This window comes from Fusarium phalaenopsidis, assembly GCF_050370095.1.
Source record: "Fusarium phalaenopsidis strain FUZ10S chromosome Unknown contig_32304, whole genome shotgun sequence".
Taxonomy (NCBI): Eukaryota; Fungi; Ascomycota; class Sordariomycetes; order Hypocreales; family Nectriaceae; genus Fusarium; species Fusarium phalaenopsidis.
In genome coordinates, this window is record NW_028145404.1 from 649006 (window position 1) to 663297 (window position 14292).

At 52.7% G+C, this 14292-nt stretch overlaps 4 protein-coding genes across 4 annotated transcripts; all 4 read left to right on the forward strand.

The window, feature by feature from the left end:
• Positions 1-929: 929 nt before the first annotated feature.
• On the forward strand, positions 930-2911 carry LRP88_09525 (serine hydrolase domain-containing protein; the record flags this gene model as incomplete). The annotated part of the gene is made up of 4 exons (XM_083246010.1): positions 930-1470; positions 1523-1651; positions 1703-1979; positions 2041-2911. 4 exons carry the CDS (start codon positions 930-932, stop codon positions 2909-2911), a joined length of 1818 nt encoding a protein of 605 aa, XP_083097123.1.
• A 523-nt stretch (positions 2912-3434) lies between these two features.
• LRP88_09526 (FAD-binding oxidoreductase) lies at positions 3435-4961 on the forward strand (the record flags this gene model as incomplete). The annotated part of the gene is made up of 2 exons (XM_083246011.1): positions 3435-3650; positions 3990-4961. The coding sequence occupies 2 exons, from the start codon at positions 3435-3437 to the stop codon at positions 4959-4961; spliced, it is 1188 nt and encodes a 395-aa protein (XP_083097124.1).
• A 1721-nt stretch (positions 4962-6682) lies between these two features.
• Positions 6683-8542, forward strand: LRP88_09527 (thiamine pyrophosphate enzyme, N-terminal TPP binding domain-containing protein; the record flags this gene model as incomplete). The annotated part of the gene is made up of 3 exons (XM_083246012.1): positions 6683-6847; positions 6902-8234; positions 8283-8542. 3 exons carry the CDS (start codon positions 6683-6685, stop codon positions 8540-8542), a joined length of 1758 nt encoding a protein of 585 aa, XP_083097125.1.
• Positions 8543-10763: 2221 nt separating this feature from the next.
• LRP88_09528 (cyclin-domain-containing protein) lies at positions 10764-11822 on the forward strand (the record flags this gene model as incomplete). Its single annotated transcript, XM_083246013.1, has 1 exon — positions 10764-11822. One exon carries the CDS (start codon positions 10764-10766, stop codon positions 11820-11822), a length of 1059 nt encoding a protein of 352 aa, XP_083097126.1.
• Positions 11823-14292: the final 2470 nt, after the last annotated feature.

Sequence of the window (14292 nt, forward strand, 5' to 3'; positions counted from 1 at the left end):
GAGGGGATGGCAGCTCAGTGCTGTTATTGTCTGCATATCCATCGCACTTTCGGCCCGTCGAGAGGCAGCGATTGCACGACGGCTTTTGCTCGTCGCACCGTACTCTTCGGATCCTATGAATGAGTTAGGAGATTTAACAATCATCTTATGAGTTCATGACTTGCTTGCAAGTAATGCAACCCGTTCTTTTTTGGGGGTGAAAAGCACGCTTCCTATTACCCATGGCGCACATATTATGCCCTAGTTTAACGATGTTTTGGCGACAGAACTTGGAGCTTGGGTCGTTCTTCAGGGTATAGTCACGACAGTGTGACACGTAGCAAGAGAGACACTCAAATTTCTTTTTGTTCCATGGGCCTTGGAGCTTCGTCAAGCAGAGTGGCAGTGTACTGACTTGCCTCGAGTGTAAGCATACGGTTAGTTCGTTTGAGAAGCCCGTGCACGATCAAAATATCTGGGTGAGATTATGCGACCTGACCAATAAGAGGCTCAGTTGAGCTCTCATCAACTCTGATTCGTTTATTCGTCGACATGAGGACGGAGCCAGGCTTCAACGACTCCCCATAACTTATAAATGAGAAAGTCGTTTCTTGCGCGGCCAAACGAGGATATCAATCCTGGCAGCAAAGCCATGAAACTAAGCCTCATTATAGCCCAGCCGATCAAGCCCATATCCTTGCCTTTTCGATATTTCCAGCCCCGCGGCTTACGGTCATACTTGACGAACTCCCCAATAGGATGTTGTGGTGAACTTCGACTTCCTATGGTTGGGCGGGCAGTGTGTATCATAAACGTGTTTAGCCAGGACCACGAGCACTGTAGCCGACTCGATGAAGCTTGTCGAAACTATTTAATGGCAAGGGCGCCGTCATAATACTCTCTTCAACAACACCATCTCTCATACACGCATCACAGCCGACTCACTCATCATGTTCATCAATCCTTTAAAGACACCGAGACTTGTCCTTGGTCTCTTGACTCTCCTCAGCTTGTCTGAGGCCCAGACCGCCCATGACTGTCCTCTATGGGGCCCTATTTATCCTGCTCCCGCCAATGTGCTCAAGTCAACCATCGTCAGCAAAGCCATCGACAACTTGAAAGAAAGCCTAGATGCAGCCTTGAGCGCCGGGACTCTAGGCGCCGCCAACGCTTCCTTCCATCTCGAAGTATTCTCCACGGATCAACTTCTTCTCAACTACAGCTATGCCGCACCCCAGATCAAAGACTCACTCACCAAAGGCGTCCTGAACAGGGATACCGTCTTCCGGATTGGAAGCGTTTCCAAGTTGGTGGCGGTTTACACCCTGTTGGCAGCCACTGGCATGGAGTACATCAACGATCCTGTCACTAAATGGGTCCCTGAACTCGCCGCTGCTCCCGTCCCTGACGATGGCGCTGTTGATGCGGTGCGATGGCAGGACATCACGATCGGAGCCCTGGCAGGGCATCAAGCTGGCCTGTTGAAGGACTGTATGTGATTTTGCTTCTGCTTGTTCAACCCTTATACTGACCTGGGCTACAGTTTCGGTTGCTGACCTTACCTTTGCCTACAATACTTCCACTGAAAAGCAGCTCGGTCTTCCTGCCCTACCACACAATGAGATCCCAAGTTGTGGCAGCGATCCCGGATTGCCTGCCTGCTCAAGGGAAGGTATGTTGTACCACGGAATATTTTCTCATTTGTTTACTCACCTTGATATAGAATTCTTTGACGGCATAAACGCACTCCATCCAGTCACGGCGCCGTTCAACATGCCCATCTATTCAAACCCGGCCTTTCAAATCCTAGCCTACGCCTTGGAGGGCATGACGAACAACACATTCTCTGAAGTCTTTGAGTCAAGCATTGTGCGTCCTCTTCATTTGAACGCCACGTACCTATCAACACCACCGATAACAGACAGCCTGAACGCCATCATCCCCGGAGACGAGATTGAAAGCGGCTGGAAGATTGATGTAGGAGATGAGACTTCGAGCGCGTGAGTATAGCCCGTCTATAGAATTGTGTTCTACTCTTTCTGACACTCAAGACCTTTTCAGTCAGGGCATTATGCTATCCACCGGATCTGACATGACAGCTATCGGCCAGTCGATTCTTTCTTCATCTCTCTTATCCCCAGTGGTGACGCGCCGGTGGCTGAAGCCCATATCCAACACCCCAGATAGCCATTTCTCGGTCGGCATGCCCTGGGAAATTCGACGAACCGAAATTCCCGCGGTTTCAGGTGCATCGTCAAAGGTATCAGGAACCCGCTTAGTGGATCTCTACACAAAGAACGGCGGGATTCTGGCCTACTATGCCCAGATGGCCCTATCGCCTGACCATGGACTGGGGTTTATGGTCACCATAGCTGGCAGGCCCCCAATTAGTGGACCAGACCGGAGATCCCTTGAGATGAACATCATCAACGAGATGGTGACAGACATCATGGTCCCAGCCTTTGAGGCTGCCGCCGCTGAGCAGGCCATCAAGAACTTTTCGGGTACGTACGTTGCAACTGACGACTCCATGGAGATGACGATTGTTGGTCTGGACGGACATATGGGCCTTGGAGTACAGAATTGGACTTCTGGAAACCTTGACTTGCTTGTCACATACTACGCAGCCCTATCAATGGCCGATTCCGTATCCAGCACAAGTCCAAGGGCGAGTCTCCGCCTCTACCCTGTTGGACTTCACGGAGGCGGCAAGGTGGCTTTCAGGGGCGTCTACGGTCTAAACACCAACGAAAGCGTAGTTGGTTCAAAAGATGAGCCTTGGCTGGGCGGTTGTGGTGCCTGGGCTGGGGTTGGCGAGCCGGCATATGGCAATGCTGGGCTTGACGACTTTGTGTTTGATGTTGACGAGGATGGGAGGGCCACCGCTATCACGGCTCGAGGGACAAGGAAGACTCTTCAGAAGCAGGCATAAATGATGCTGCTGCTGAGAAACCGTTTCAAAGCTGGTGGTGCGTCGATACGAGAGAGTTTCCTGTACCGGGTTCAAGTTCATTACAAACACACTGGGCTCGTCGTGTTCAGCTATGCAGCACTCCGGCCGGTGTGACACCAACAGAGCACAACTCTAAATATTGCCAATACTTTATATACAAACTGGTCCGGTCTTTCTGAACCAGGCCGCCCTTTTCGAGATGCTTAATATTTGTTCTTCGCGTTCTGCCATGCCACAGGCACGGCTACCAACATTGATTGCGACTTCCTCGCTTGCTCCCTGCCAAAGTTGGATGATTCAGACGGAAGGTATCATCCTGATGAACATTTTGGTCTTTAAAAATCCCACAGGCCACGCACAAAAGTTCGATGATGCATCGGCTTGCAGCACAACCTACCTACGATAACCTTGAATATATATAGCCATCATGCGCTTATCACTGATCCTAGCCCCTCAAGTTCCTCTCTTCCATCTTTTACTCTTCATATCCTACTTTATCAACATGGGGAGCGGCACTAGCACGCCCATTCGCGACTGCCTCGATGCCGTCTGTGCAAATCGCCCCGACTGCGTCAGATATCCTGGTGACAACCTCTTCATATCTTGGGCGATACCCTTCAATCTCGAGTTTCCAGTGACCCCCGCGGCAGTTCTTCGACCCAGGACTGCCATCGATGTCTCGGGAGCGGTCAAATGCGCAAAGGAAAACGGACTCAAAGTCCAGGCCAGATCTGGCGGTCACTCATACGGGCAAGGGTATCATCAGGGAGGTCACTTCTAGCTGTGCTAACGAGAACAGCAATTTTGGCCTTGGGGGGGTTGACGGGGCTGTGGTCCTTGATCTGAGGAACCTCAAAAACTTTACCATGGACCACTCGACGTGGCAAGCGTCAATCGGCGGAGGGATGCATCTTGGAGAACTAGACGCGCATCTTCATGCCAACGGTGGACGGGCCATGGCTCACGGAACGTGTTCGAGTGTGGGCGTAGGGGGGCACTTTACAATTGTAAGCTTCACCGACTTGATGCATTTCAACAGTGGCTAATACGGCAAAAGGGCGGCCTCGGGCCAATCTCGCGCCAGTGGGGAACCTCTCTCGATCACGTAGTCCAAGTTGAAGTGGTAACAGCAGACGGAGCCACCCGTACAGCGAGCGAGACGGAGAATACGGATCTCTTCTGGGCACTGCGCGGTGCTGGCGCCAGCTTTGGTATCGTCACCAAGTTTGTGGTGAAGACACATCCGGAGCCCAACGGTATTGTCGAATACAGCTACAACTTTGCCTTTGGTACGCCAGGAAACATGTCGACTCTATACAGGGATTGGCAAGCGCTGATTGCTGATCCAACCCTCGATCGACGGTTTGCGAGCCTCTTTGTCGTCCAACCACTAGGCGTACTCATCACAGGAACGTTCTTCGGGACTGATGCAGAGTACCGCGCATCCGGAATCCCTGATCGACTCCCTGGGGCTAAAGATGGTGCCATCTGGCTGACAAACTGGATGGGCCATCTCTTGCATGAAGCAGAAAGAGTGGGATGCGCAGCAATGAGTCTCCCTACGGCGTTCTACGCCAAATCATTGGCCTTAAGGAGGAAAGACATACTAAACGAGACAGCTATTAGCGACATATTCGCTTTCCTTGAGAACAAGAAGAGTCAAACGGCCCCCTTCGTCATCCTTTTCAATACCGAAGGCGGTGCAACGGCCGACACGGCAGGCAACGCGACCGCATACCCACACCGGGACAAGATAATGATGTACCAGTCCTACGGCGCCGGAGTGGGCAAAGTCTCGGACTCAACACGGAGTCTCCTGGACGGCGTACACGGGCGGATCCTACGGGCGGCCCCGAGCGCTCGATCCACGTACGCCGGGTACGTGGACGGGTGGATGAACCGGACGGCGGCTCAGAATCTCTACTGGGCGGACAACCTGGAGAGGCTGACGCGGGTAAAGAGGACGTGGGACCCGGAGGATGTGTTTAGCAATCCGCAAGGCGTGGAGCCGGCTGATCATGAGACGTGACCTCCATAGCGGACGGACCTATAAGTGCATGCCGAGACGGGCTCCGATGGATGCCGTGTTTGGATGCCGATAAAGGCCGGGGTGTGCCGAGTGTAGTTGTGTAGCACAGATGTTGAACACAGAACATGTCGTCAATGTCTGTGATACTTTTCAGCGTGATGCCTTACGATGTTAACCGCCCACTCATGATACCATCGCTTATACAATACAGGCCAAAAGGTGGCATGCGAAGAGGATCCTAAACCCACCAAGAGGAGTCCTGTCGGCGGCTGAATTCCCCACCCTGCAAGCACCTCAAGCTCAGGTCAATGTCGAGGGTCCTTGCCTGACCACGTTGTCGTCTCGTGTCTGGATAAAATAGCATGAGGCTCTGGGCCAGGGGATGCACCTGGGAAATCAAATCCTCAAGGTGCGCACGGCTATTCATAAGGTGAGATTGACAAAGATATTGCCTCGGAGGCTACGCCTTATCAAGAGGTTCAACTCTATGCACGCCATTCCGAGTCCGCTTGTCAAGAACGCCCTATTCCCACAATTTAGCTCCCGCGCAACCCCGCATCCTCTATCTTGTCTCCCTCTGGGTAACTGAACCCGAATCTCTCTGTGTCCTCGTGAGCATCATCATCTCTGCGTCTTGATACGGCCAGCCGCGGCACAAAGACCCACCAAGACGTAACAAAGGGTGTTAACAAATTCCAAATGTTTGCATCCGCGGGGAAGGGAGCGGAGAAGGTTGTTGCGGTTTGACGAGGCGGGAAACAAAACCCGAACTTTGCGAGCGTTAGTTAGCCTTTGTTTCTTCTTCATACATCTTAAGACTTGACATACTTGACTGTTCAACTCTACACGTCATTGGCTCTTGGACTTGAAGCTATCACCAGACGAGTTGTACGTGAGGTAGGTCCATTGACGTGTTGTTGTTCTCTTGCACTTTACCACACCCTCACCTTTACATGTGCCCTTGACATCCCTGCTGGCCATACATAGCCACCATCCTCACTTATATCCTCGCTCACCTTTCCTCACCTTGACAACCCCTCCTACACCGAACTCACCCACCCTGTCATCTCGCAAACAACCTTCCTTTCGCCTACCAACATCATATCCACAAATCCCTATACCCGCCCACTCCCCGTTCCGTCCCTGGTCCAAGTGCTCCCGTCTCATCTGCTGTTCACCATCCACTCCTCGTCTGATCCCCTTCGTCTAAATCCCAAGATGCCAACCCCCGGTCGCTGCAAGACGGAGCCTCCACAAGGGACCCCCCATCTTCACATCCCGTCTCTCACTCCCGGTCGCCAAGGCGGGCCGCTAACTAACCCCTGCCCCCAACCACACTACCCCTCCGTCCTCCGATCCCCGGGACCCCTTCGGCAACATCACAGCGTGTCTCCTCATGTCCCATGTCTACAGTAGGAACTGCGTAATACTGACAATGCGCCATAAAAGCACAATCCTACTGAACCATGGCCCTGCTGCAGCGCTCCGGATTGGTCGCCCCGAGCCTCTGGGTGCGCCGTGGACTTGCAGGGGCCTCTGCTCTGCGCGGATATAACACCGCCGCTGCGTCCTCCTCCGTTCGCGGGCGTCACTCTGCTTCTTCTTCAACTCGTCATACAGTAGTAGCAGCCAGGGACCAAGAGTCTGGTCCTTCGACTGCTCTGCATATCCCTTCCCCAAAAAGTCTCATCTCTCGTCCGTATTCGACAGCAAACCCCAAGATGTACACCGCATCTTTTGCCTTCTTCGAGGCCATCTGGGAGGCTGGCATCACCCATTGCTTTGTCAACTTGGGTTCCGACCATCCTAGTATTATTGAGGCCATGGTGAAGGGTCAGCGTGAGGCAAAGGGCAAATTTCCCACAATCATCACCTGTCCAAATGAGGTATGTCTGACCTTGCAGACTTGAACTTCATAAACTGACGTGACGATCTGAAAGATGGTGGCCATGTCCATGGCTGATGGCTATGCCCGGTTAACAGGCAAGCCTCAGTGCGTTATCGTGCATGTTGATGTTGGTACACAGGGCCTTGGAGCAGCTGTCCATAATGCTTCCACTGGCAGAGCCCCTGTCTTGGTGTTTGCTGGTCTTTCACCTTTTACCCAGGAGGGAGAGCACCGTGGCAGCCGTACCGAGTACATCCACTGGATCCAGGATGTCCCCGATCAGAAGCAGATCCTCTCTCAGTACTGCCGATACTCTGCTGAGATCAAGACTGGATCCAACGTTAAGCAAATGGTCAACCGTGCCCTGCAGTTTGCCACCTCAGACCCCCAAGGTCCCGTGTATCTGTGCGGTGCACGAGAGGTTATGGAGGCTGACCTCCAACCCTACTCCCTCAAGCAGCAGCACTGGGACCCCATCGAGCTCGGAGGAATTCCCAAGAGCGCTGTCACTAAGATTTCCGAGGCCTTGGCTGGCGCCAAGTCACCCCTTCTGGTCACAGGATACTCTGGTCGAAACCACCAGATCCCCGGCGCACTGGTCGAGCTGGCGAACAAGGTCAAGGGGCTCCGAGTGCTGGACACTGGTGGTAGCGACATGTGCTTCCCCGCAGACCACCCCGCTTGGCTTGGTCTGCGATTCGGCGCTGATGATGCCATCACCACTGCCGACACAATCATCGTCCTTGACTGCGACGTGCCCTGGATTCAGACCCGATGCAAGCCTCGGGAGGATGCCAAGATCTTCCATATCGATGTTGATCCCCTGAAGCAGCAAATGCCTGTCTTTTATATCCAGTCTGATGCCCGATATCGCGCTGATGCCTTGACGGCAGTGGAGCAGATCAATGAGGCCCTTAACAAGGAGGAGTTTGCTAGCAAGCTCCAGGCCAGTGCTGCTGCGGCTGAAGAGGAACGAGCCAAAGCATACCAGAACAAGTTGGCAACAATCGCCAAGGCAGCCGAGCCCCTGGCGGACGGCAGCTTCGGCACCGGCCACCTCTCCAAGATGCTCCGCGACCTCTGCCCTGAGGACACACTCTGGGCCATCGAGGCCGTCACCAACACGCAGTTTGTTCACGACAACCTGCAGCCCAAGATCCCCGGTTCGTGGATCAACTGCGGTGGTGGTGGCCTTGGCTGGTCCGGTGGTGGTGCTCTGGGTATCAAGCTGGCGACTGATGCTGAGAATGGCGGCAAGAACAAGGGCAAGTTTGTGGTGCAGATTGTGGGAGACGGAACATATCTCTTTACTGTCCCCGGCAGCGTCTACTGGATCTCGAGACGATACAACATTCCCGTACTGACAATCGTGCTAAACAACAAGGGTAAGTGGGATGAACTAGTATCATGAACAACTTGCTGACTCTCGACAGGTTGGAACGCTCCCCGCAGATCTCTACTCCTCGTCCACCCCGACGGCCTTGGCTCCAAGGCCACAAACGAGGAGATCAACATCTCGTTCGACCCAGTGCCCGACTACTCCGGCATCGCCAAGGCCGCCGCGGGCGGAGACATCCACGCCGCCAAGGTAGACCAGGCGTCCGAGCTGGAGAGCGTGCTCAAGGAGGCCATCGCAAAGGTGCAGGCAGGCCAGACAGCTGTGGTGGACTGCAAAGTGGCGCCCGACTGCTAAGGGAACGGGCACGCACGCAGAGATAATGAAATTTTTATGATAGAAAGATAATAAAGCGCTGGTTCTAGACCTATGAGGCTCCTCGGAAAATACAGATGAGACGACGCTAGCATGTGATTAACTGATAGCACGATTTCGGTTGATTCGCCTGCATATTTCTTTTCATGTGTCTTGTCATCGTATCTGCTCCATTGACAGGCAGCTCCGCTTCGTTCTGGGCGATTGACTGCATAAAGTGAACCAGTGGGGATCTTTGTTAAAGATTGATTGATTGCTGCGTGGGAACCTCGTACCTTGGCTCTCGACACGGAAACATCCCCACCCCGAGATCAAGACGCATTCATACAAAGTTCCGACGCGTTTTGTTCAAAGTTTGAAACGAAAACAGTCAGACCTGGTCCCTGGCAGCTGGGTCACAAGGTGCAGTAGCTTTGGCCCCAATACGAATGCTTCAATGCGAGACACGCTGGCAAGACCTGCGTATCGTGGAGGCCACGAGGGAGCAGTTCCTGGATCAATCGACGATTCCGGACATTTAGCTTCAAAACGTCCGTCTTCAGTCGTATCTGGTGCAATTGCGGAGACTCTTGGTCGCTCCAGACATTGCCACCCAATATTGTCTCATTTCCATCTCGTGTTGTCTCTCTCCAAACGTGGCAAGGGCGCTTGGGGGTTGCAGAAGCGAAGTCTGATGTTGGAGTCGCTACATCGAATCCATCCCCCCGTTTCCTGTAGATCCCTTCAGGTCAGCAGGTTGTTGTTGCGTGCCCCTCCCCGCCTAAAATCCGGGGCGACCGCCACCTCCCGGACGCGCTGTAGCGCCGCCTCATTAGCGAGACTGCTCTGTGCTGGGGTAAAAAAATGATGAGACATTGAAGGTTAAGTCTTATCAATACTGCTGGTGTATGGCGTAATGATTTAGACAAAGATACCAAAATAACAGAGAAGATACAACATTCTTCTCCAAATTATTTAAATGTAATTTAATCACTCTTACTATCTCTCTGTAGCTCCCATTCGTGGAGGATATATTAACACTCCGTACTGCTTGGTATCGTCTTTTTTGCCCCTCCTGCCCTGTAGCGTCCTAAGCGCCCATCACCCTAGCCTCGACTAGGAAGTTGAGGGCGGCGCAGAGAGGACCCGGCGATTCGATCAACAGCCAGGAAAAAGCACGTAAATCATCAGGCGACATTTCGCCCATGGACCTCTTGGCGAGGGGAGGTGATCATCTATTGATTACTACGCTGTATATTAACCGCGAGTTTTAAAGCATGATCACTCACAAAAAGGTCTAGAATCCTTTCGTGGGCAGGCAAATCTTGCCGGAATAATACGATGAGGGGGAGACACACGTCCGGAATCGACCGCTTGAATAACACGAGCTTGTCGTCTTCCGCGAGCCCGACCCGAGAGGCGAATTGACAGCATTCCATTGAACGGAGCTTGTTTTCTTCAGCAGCCAGGGGACCAGAGCTTAACCCAAGAGATCGGCTGAAAGGGAAGCCCGGTAGAGGCCATCATCTCCAAGTTCCATTAGCTCCCCCGCACCCAATACGCACACGCACGCCCTGGCTCGTGACAGGCAAAAAACCACTGGGACTGGACTGCAAGGTCATGCCAGCCGCCGACACTACAAAAACAACTTGCCTTTGCTTTTATTAATCTCGCCATCGCCGGCGCTTGTTGGAGCATCCTTCATTTCCTTCCTTACAGCGCGGCTGAGGCTCCCGTCGCGATCCTTCTCATCTTGATCCTGCCCCGCTAGTCGGACCGTCTTCGTCTAATGTCCCTCGTCGACCGTTGTACGATTCTCATGGCCAACACCACCATCTAGAGGAGTCGAGATTTGGGATCCCGGCTCTTGCTTGCAGCGACAAACAGCAGCCCAGCGCTTCCCACTTTCAGGGTCCAGGTCTAGATCCCAGGCTCCACACACGGCGCCTGGCTCGTCTCGTCCCACTCCGAGTCGCAAGTTTGCGCTCGCTCGCAAAGGCAACAAAACAAAAAAGCGCCGGGCCCCACGACAACTGGAATTCCCAATTTCCATTGCGCTTTTCAATTTTCCTTTTCTTTCTTCTTGAGCGACGAGATCATGAAAGGCGTCGAGCCGGTTCTTGCGCAGCGCCTTGTCTTTATCAAGAGACTGAGACGCGTCAACGGCTCCATATCCTGACGACCACCAACACATACCTCTTAAACACTTACCGCAAACTGAGCCATGTCTCACCACAATTCAACGGCAGCCGTAGCGACAGAGACGCACGCCGGCAGCATCCCATTGCGACTCCCCGACTCAAACCCGAAACCCGCCCCCGACCGACCGCCGCCTCCTACCCCGGTGCCCTCGTCCGATCCTCATCTGATCGCCGCCGAAGATAAGCATCAATCCACCCCGAAGCCCGCTGTCGATCATGGCCTCTTCGAGATGGCGCCCTCTGAGGCCCTCGCCCTGCTGAGCGCCGGCGTCGAGCTGCTCGTCAGGATAACCGGCGACGTACCCCCGACGCCACCTCCAAAGTCTCCCACCGTACCGCACATGAGCGGCATGCAGGCCGAGAAGGAGAACATTGTGCGATCCCACTCGGACAAGAACCTCGCCAGGATGAGGAAGCAGGCCGAGCTCGAGGCCAAGAAATTGGCCGCCGCCGCCAAGGAATCGCCAGCTCCAAAGCCAGAGAGTCACGACTCGGGCGCCATTGACGGTGTCCGGCTGAAGCAGCCCGCGGGCCTCATGTCGCCGCCTCCTCAATCGGAGCCATACGTTGTTGTCGGTGCCGATTCGCAGCCCGTCAATCTTCAGCACAGCGCCATCACGCGCAAGTTTTATAGCAAGAACGAGCCGCCCATTAGCATCAACCAGTATCTTCAGCGTCTACACCAGTTCTGCCCCATGAGCACGGCAGTATATCTCGCCACGTCTTTATACATACACCGATTGGCAGTTGATGAGCGAGCTATTCCAGTTACTCGACGCAATGCCCATCGGCTGGTCCTAGCTGGTCTCCGGGTCGCAATGAAGGCACTCGAGGACCTATCCTATCCTCACGCCAAGATGGCCAAGGTGGGAGGTGTCAGTGAGGCAGAGCTAGCCCGTCTGGAAATCAGCTTCTGTTTCTTAGTCGGATTTGAACTGGTTGTGGGCGAGAAACGCTTACAGAAGCATTATCAAAGATTGAAGGAGGGGACAGCCCAGCATCAGCACATTCTCGAGAATCTGGACGTGCCTACACTGAGGCTCGGCAAGAGGCCGCATGAGGAAGCACAACCAGTGGCTTAACGACGCATATACCATACTCATACTATTTTCCATTTGTCGAAGGAGTTTTACCAGAGCATATGTGGAAGGCATTGCACACTATTTGTACATACGGGTCACGGCCATGTCGAGGATTAGTATTTGTGGGATAACTTGACACATAGTCTAGGCGCGGCATTGATGGGAGATGGCAAGGCACATATGAAGCGAATATTGAGTTTCGATACCCAGACTAGGTCAGAATTGACTGCATTCAAAAGCCTCTTGTTGTTGTTGTTGTTGTGAGAATGTGAGGATGACCATTGGTTGTCACCAGTCATGAGGTTAACAGGATTTCGACCAAACAACGACGAGCTCCGTCACACCAACTATGTTCTGACGCAAGAATTACACTATCTGTGCTGTTTTCGTGTGCACATGTCCCATTTCGATGTCCTCGTGGCCCCCTTTCGGACAAGATGCGAAGGGGAGGGTTGCATGGTCAACCGTCGGGTCGGAGCGAGAAATGAGGCTTCGGTGAAGGATGGAGGTTTGTCTCGGTCAAGGCAGTCATGAGACGTTAGAATTTGGATTGATGGTGGATGCGAGAGAGAGTTCAATATTGTTTCACAGAAAAGGTTCAGTGTCTTGGGAATTTGTCTTAGACATGGCACCTTCACCACCAACGTGTGGGCACCACTTAGAACCATGGCAGGATTTGAAAGCAACTTGCAACAAATTCTAGGTAGTCTTTCTCTCGTTGCTGCACCTCTTCTTTTCGCGCATATGTAACCTTTAAGTTAGTTGCTTATGTTGAACCCAACCGGATGTTGCGGTTGGTGAGCTGTCAGATCCAGCAGATCGTCCAGTTACCACTGCTAAACAATCCTAGTTGATGATCCTCGCTTAGTCTAATGCTGGCTATATCCGGGTGACATCATACGCTCGTCTTGTTTGACTATCAGAGCAAATGTTGGTAGTCTTCTCAGATAGAGAAGCGTCTGTACTCCTCAGCGCCCTTCTATTAACAACCGCAGAGAATATTGAACCGAAAATTAACCACGCTCGTCTTTCCCTGTTGCTGTAGGCAAGAATCGGGCCTTGATACTAGCCAATGTAGAATAAGCGATTTCTAAGGACAGCAGAGTGACAGACTTGCAACCCACACCAGCTCAACTCGCGCAGCCCAAACACTCTCACTAACCGACACCGACGGAATACGGGCTTCCCACATCAACGTAAGCATTTCTAATCGCGGTCAGTTCGGATCTGTCAGAAGACAAATACGAGGCCATCCCCAAACCGGCGTTTCCCAAGGATACGTGGGGCAAAGGCAAATACGAGTATTCTCTTGGCGCAACTGTGTCGGCCGACATGCCGCTTTTGTGATCCGAAACTCAAAGAACCAGATGGTACCAAGATATGAAAATATTCAGCTGTGATAATCTCAGTTGGTTCGCCTTTTCAGCTCCTACGCAGTAAGCACAGGTTCGTGGGCCAGATGCAGTCATCCCCCAACTTGCATGAGCCCGGTTCCTACAAAAGTCAACTAAAGCAAGGTACGAGACAAACCCGCGCCATAAGCGTCGATTAAAAAATTCGTTTTATCTCATGACCTGTCGAATCTACACGAATGTGGTCTCACTTGAAGGAGGGGGCGTGTCAGGCACTTGGAGGCTCAATGAGACAAATACATCCATGTCTATAGAAAGGCGAGAACAAGATCAAGGAACGAGGAGTAAAGGAACAAGGTGCTCAACTCATGTGGGAATGCGCACTGCGAGTTTCGATAAAGCCGAAGCCGAGTATCCATCCAACACGAACTGGAAAAAGGGTTGTGGAGCGCAACCAAAGTTCCCTCTTCTCTCGACGTGGGGGAGGGGCTCTTTGATGTCCTGCGCTAGCGTGCGTGGGTGCCTGGGGAAAAGAGGAGAAAGGGAAAACACCAAGACTCGCAACATGGGTATATTTTGGGACTTTGGTAGAGCTTCACATGCGTTCGGTTTGAACTTGTCTATAGGTCTGCAGGTATGGAATGCAAGAGATGCATTAGTTGCCGTTGTTCCCGGTGAGGCTATCAATAATTGCATCACCACTCATTCTCTCCAACACCTTGTTCCATGAAACTGGACTTCCGTTTGAACCAGGGCATATTCCATGGTTACAAACAAACAAAAGCTATTCCCTCCATCTTCCCTCTTCTTCGTTGCCTGACACGCCCCCTCTTCCTCAGACCCCATGACACCACAAGGCATCCAACCTCAAAATGGGAAAGGGTAGTTCCCCTCTCTCGATCGGCGAGGGGTGATGGTGGTGGGGGTGTAAGCATTCAAACCATCCTCATTCAGCTCTGCATGTACCCTGGCTTGCAGCAAGATTTTTGAGTCACTCATCACTGGTCAATGGCGGGACATGTCCAATCGCATGCTTTTTGGAGGTGTGTCATGTCAATTCCTTCAGGCAACAGTTGCGACTTCGGAGTTTCCTTTGTGCTTCGTTCAACGCTGAAGCG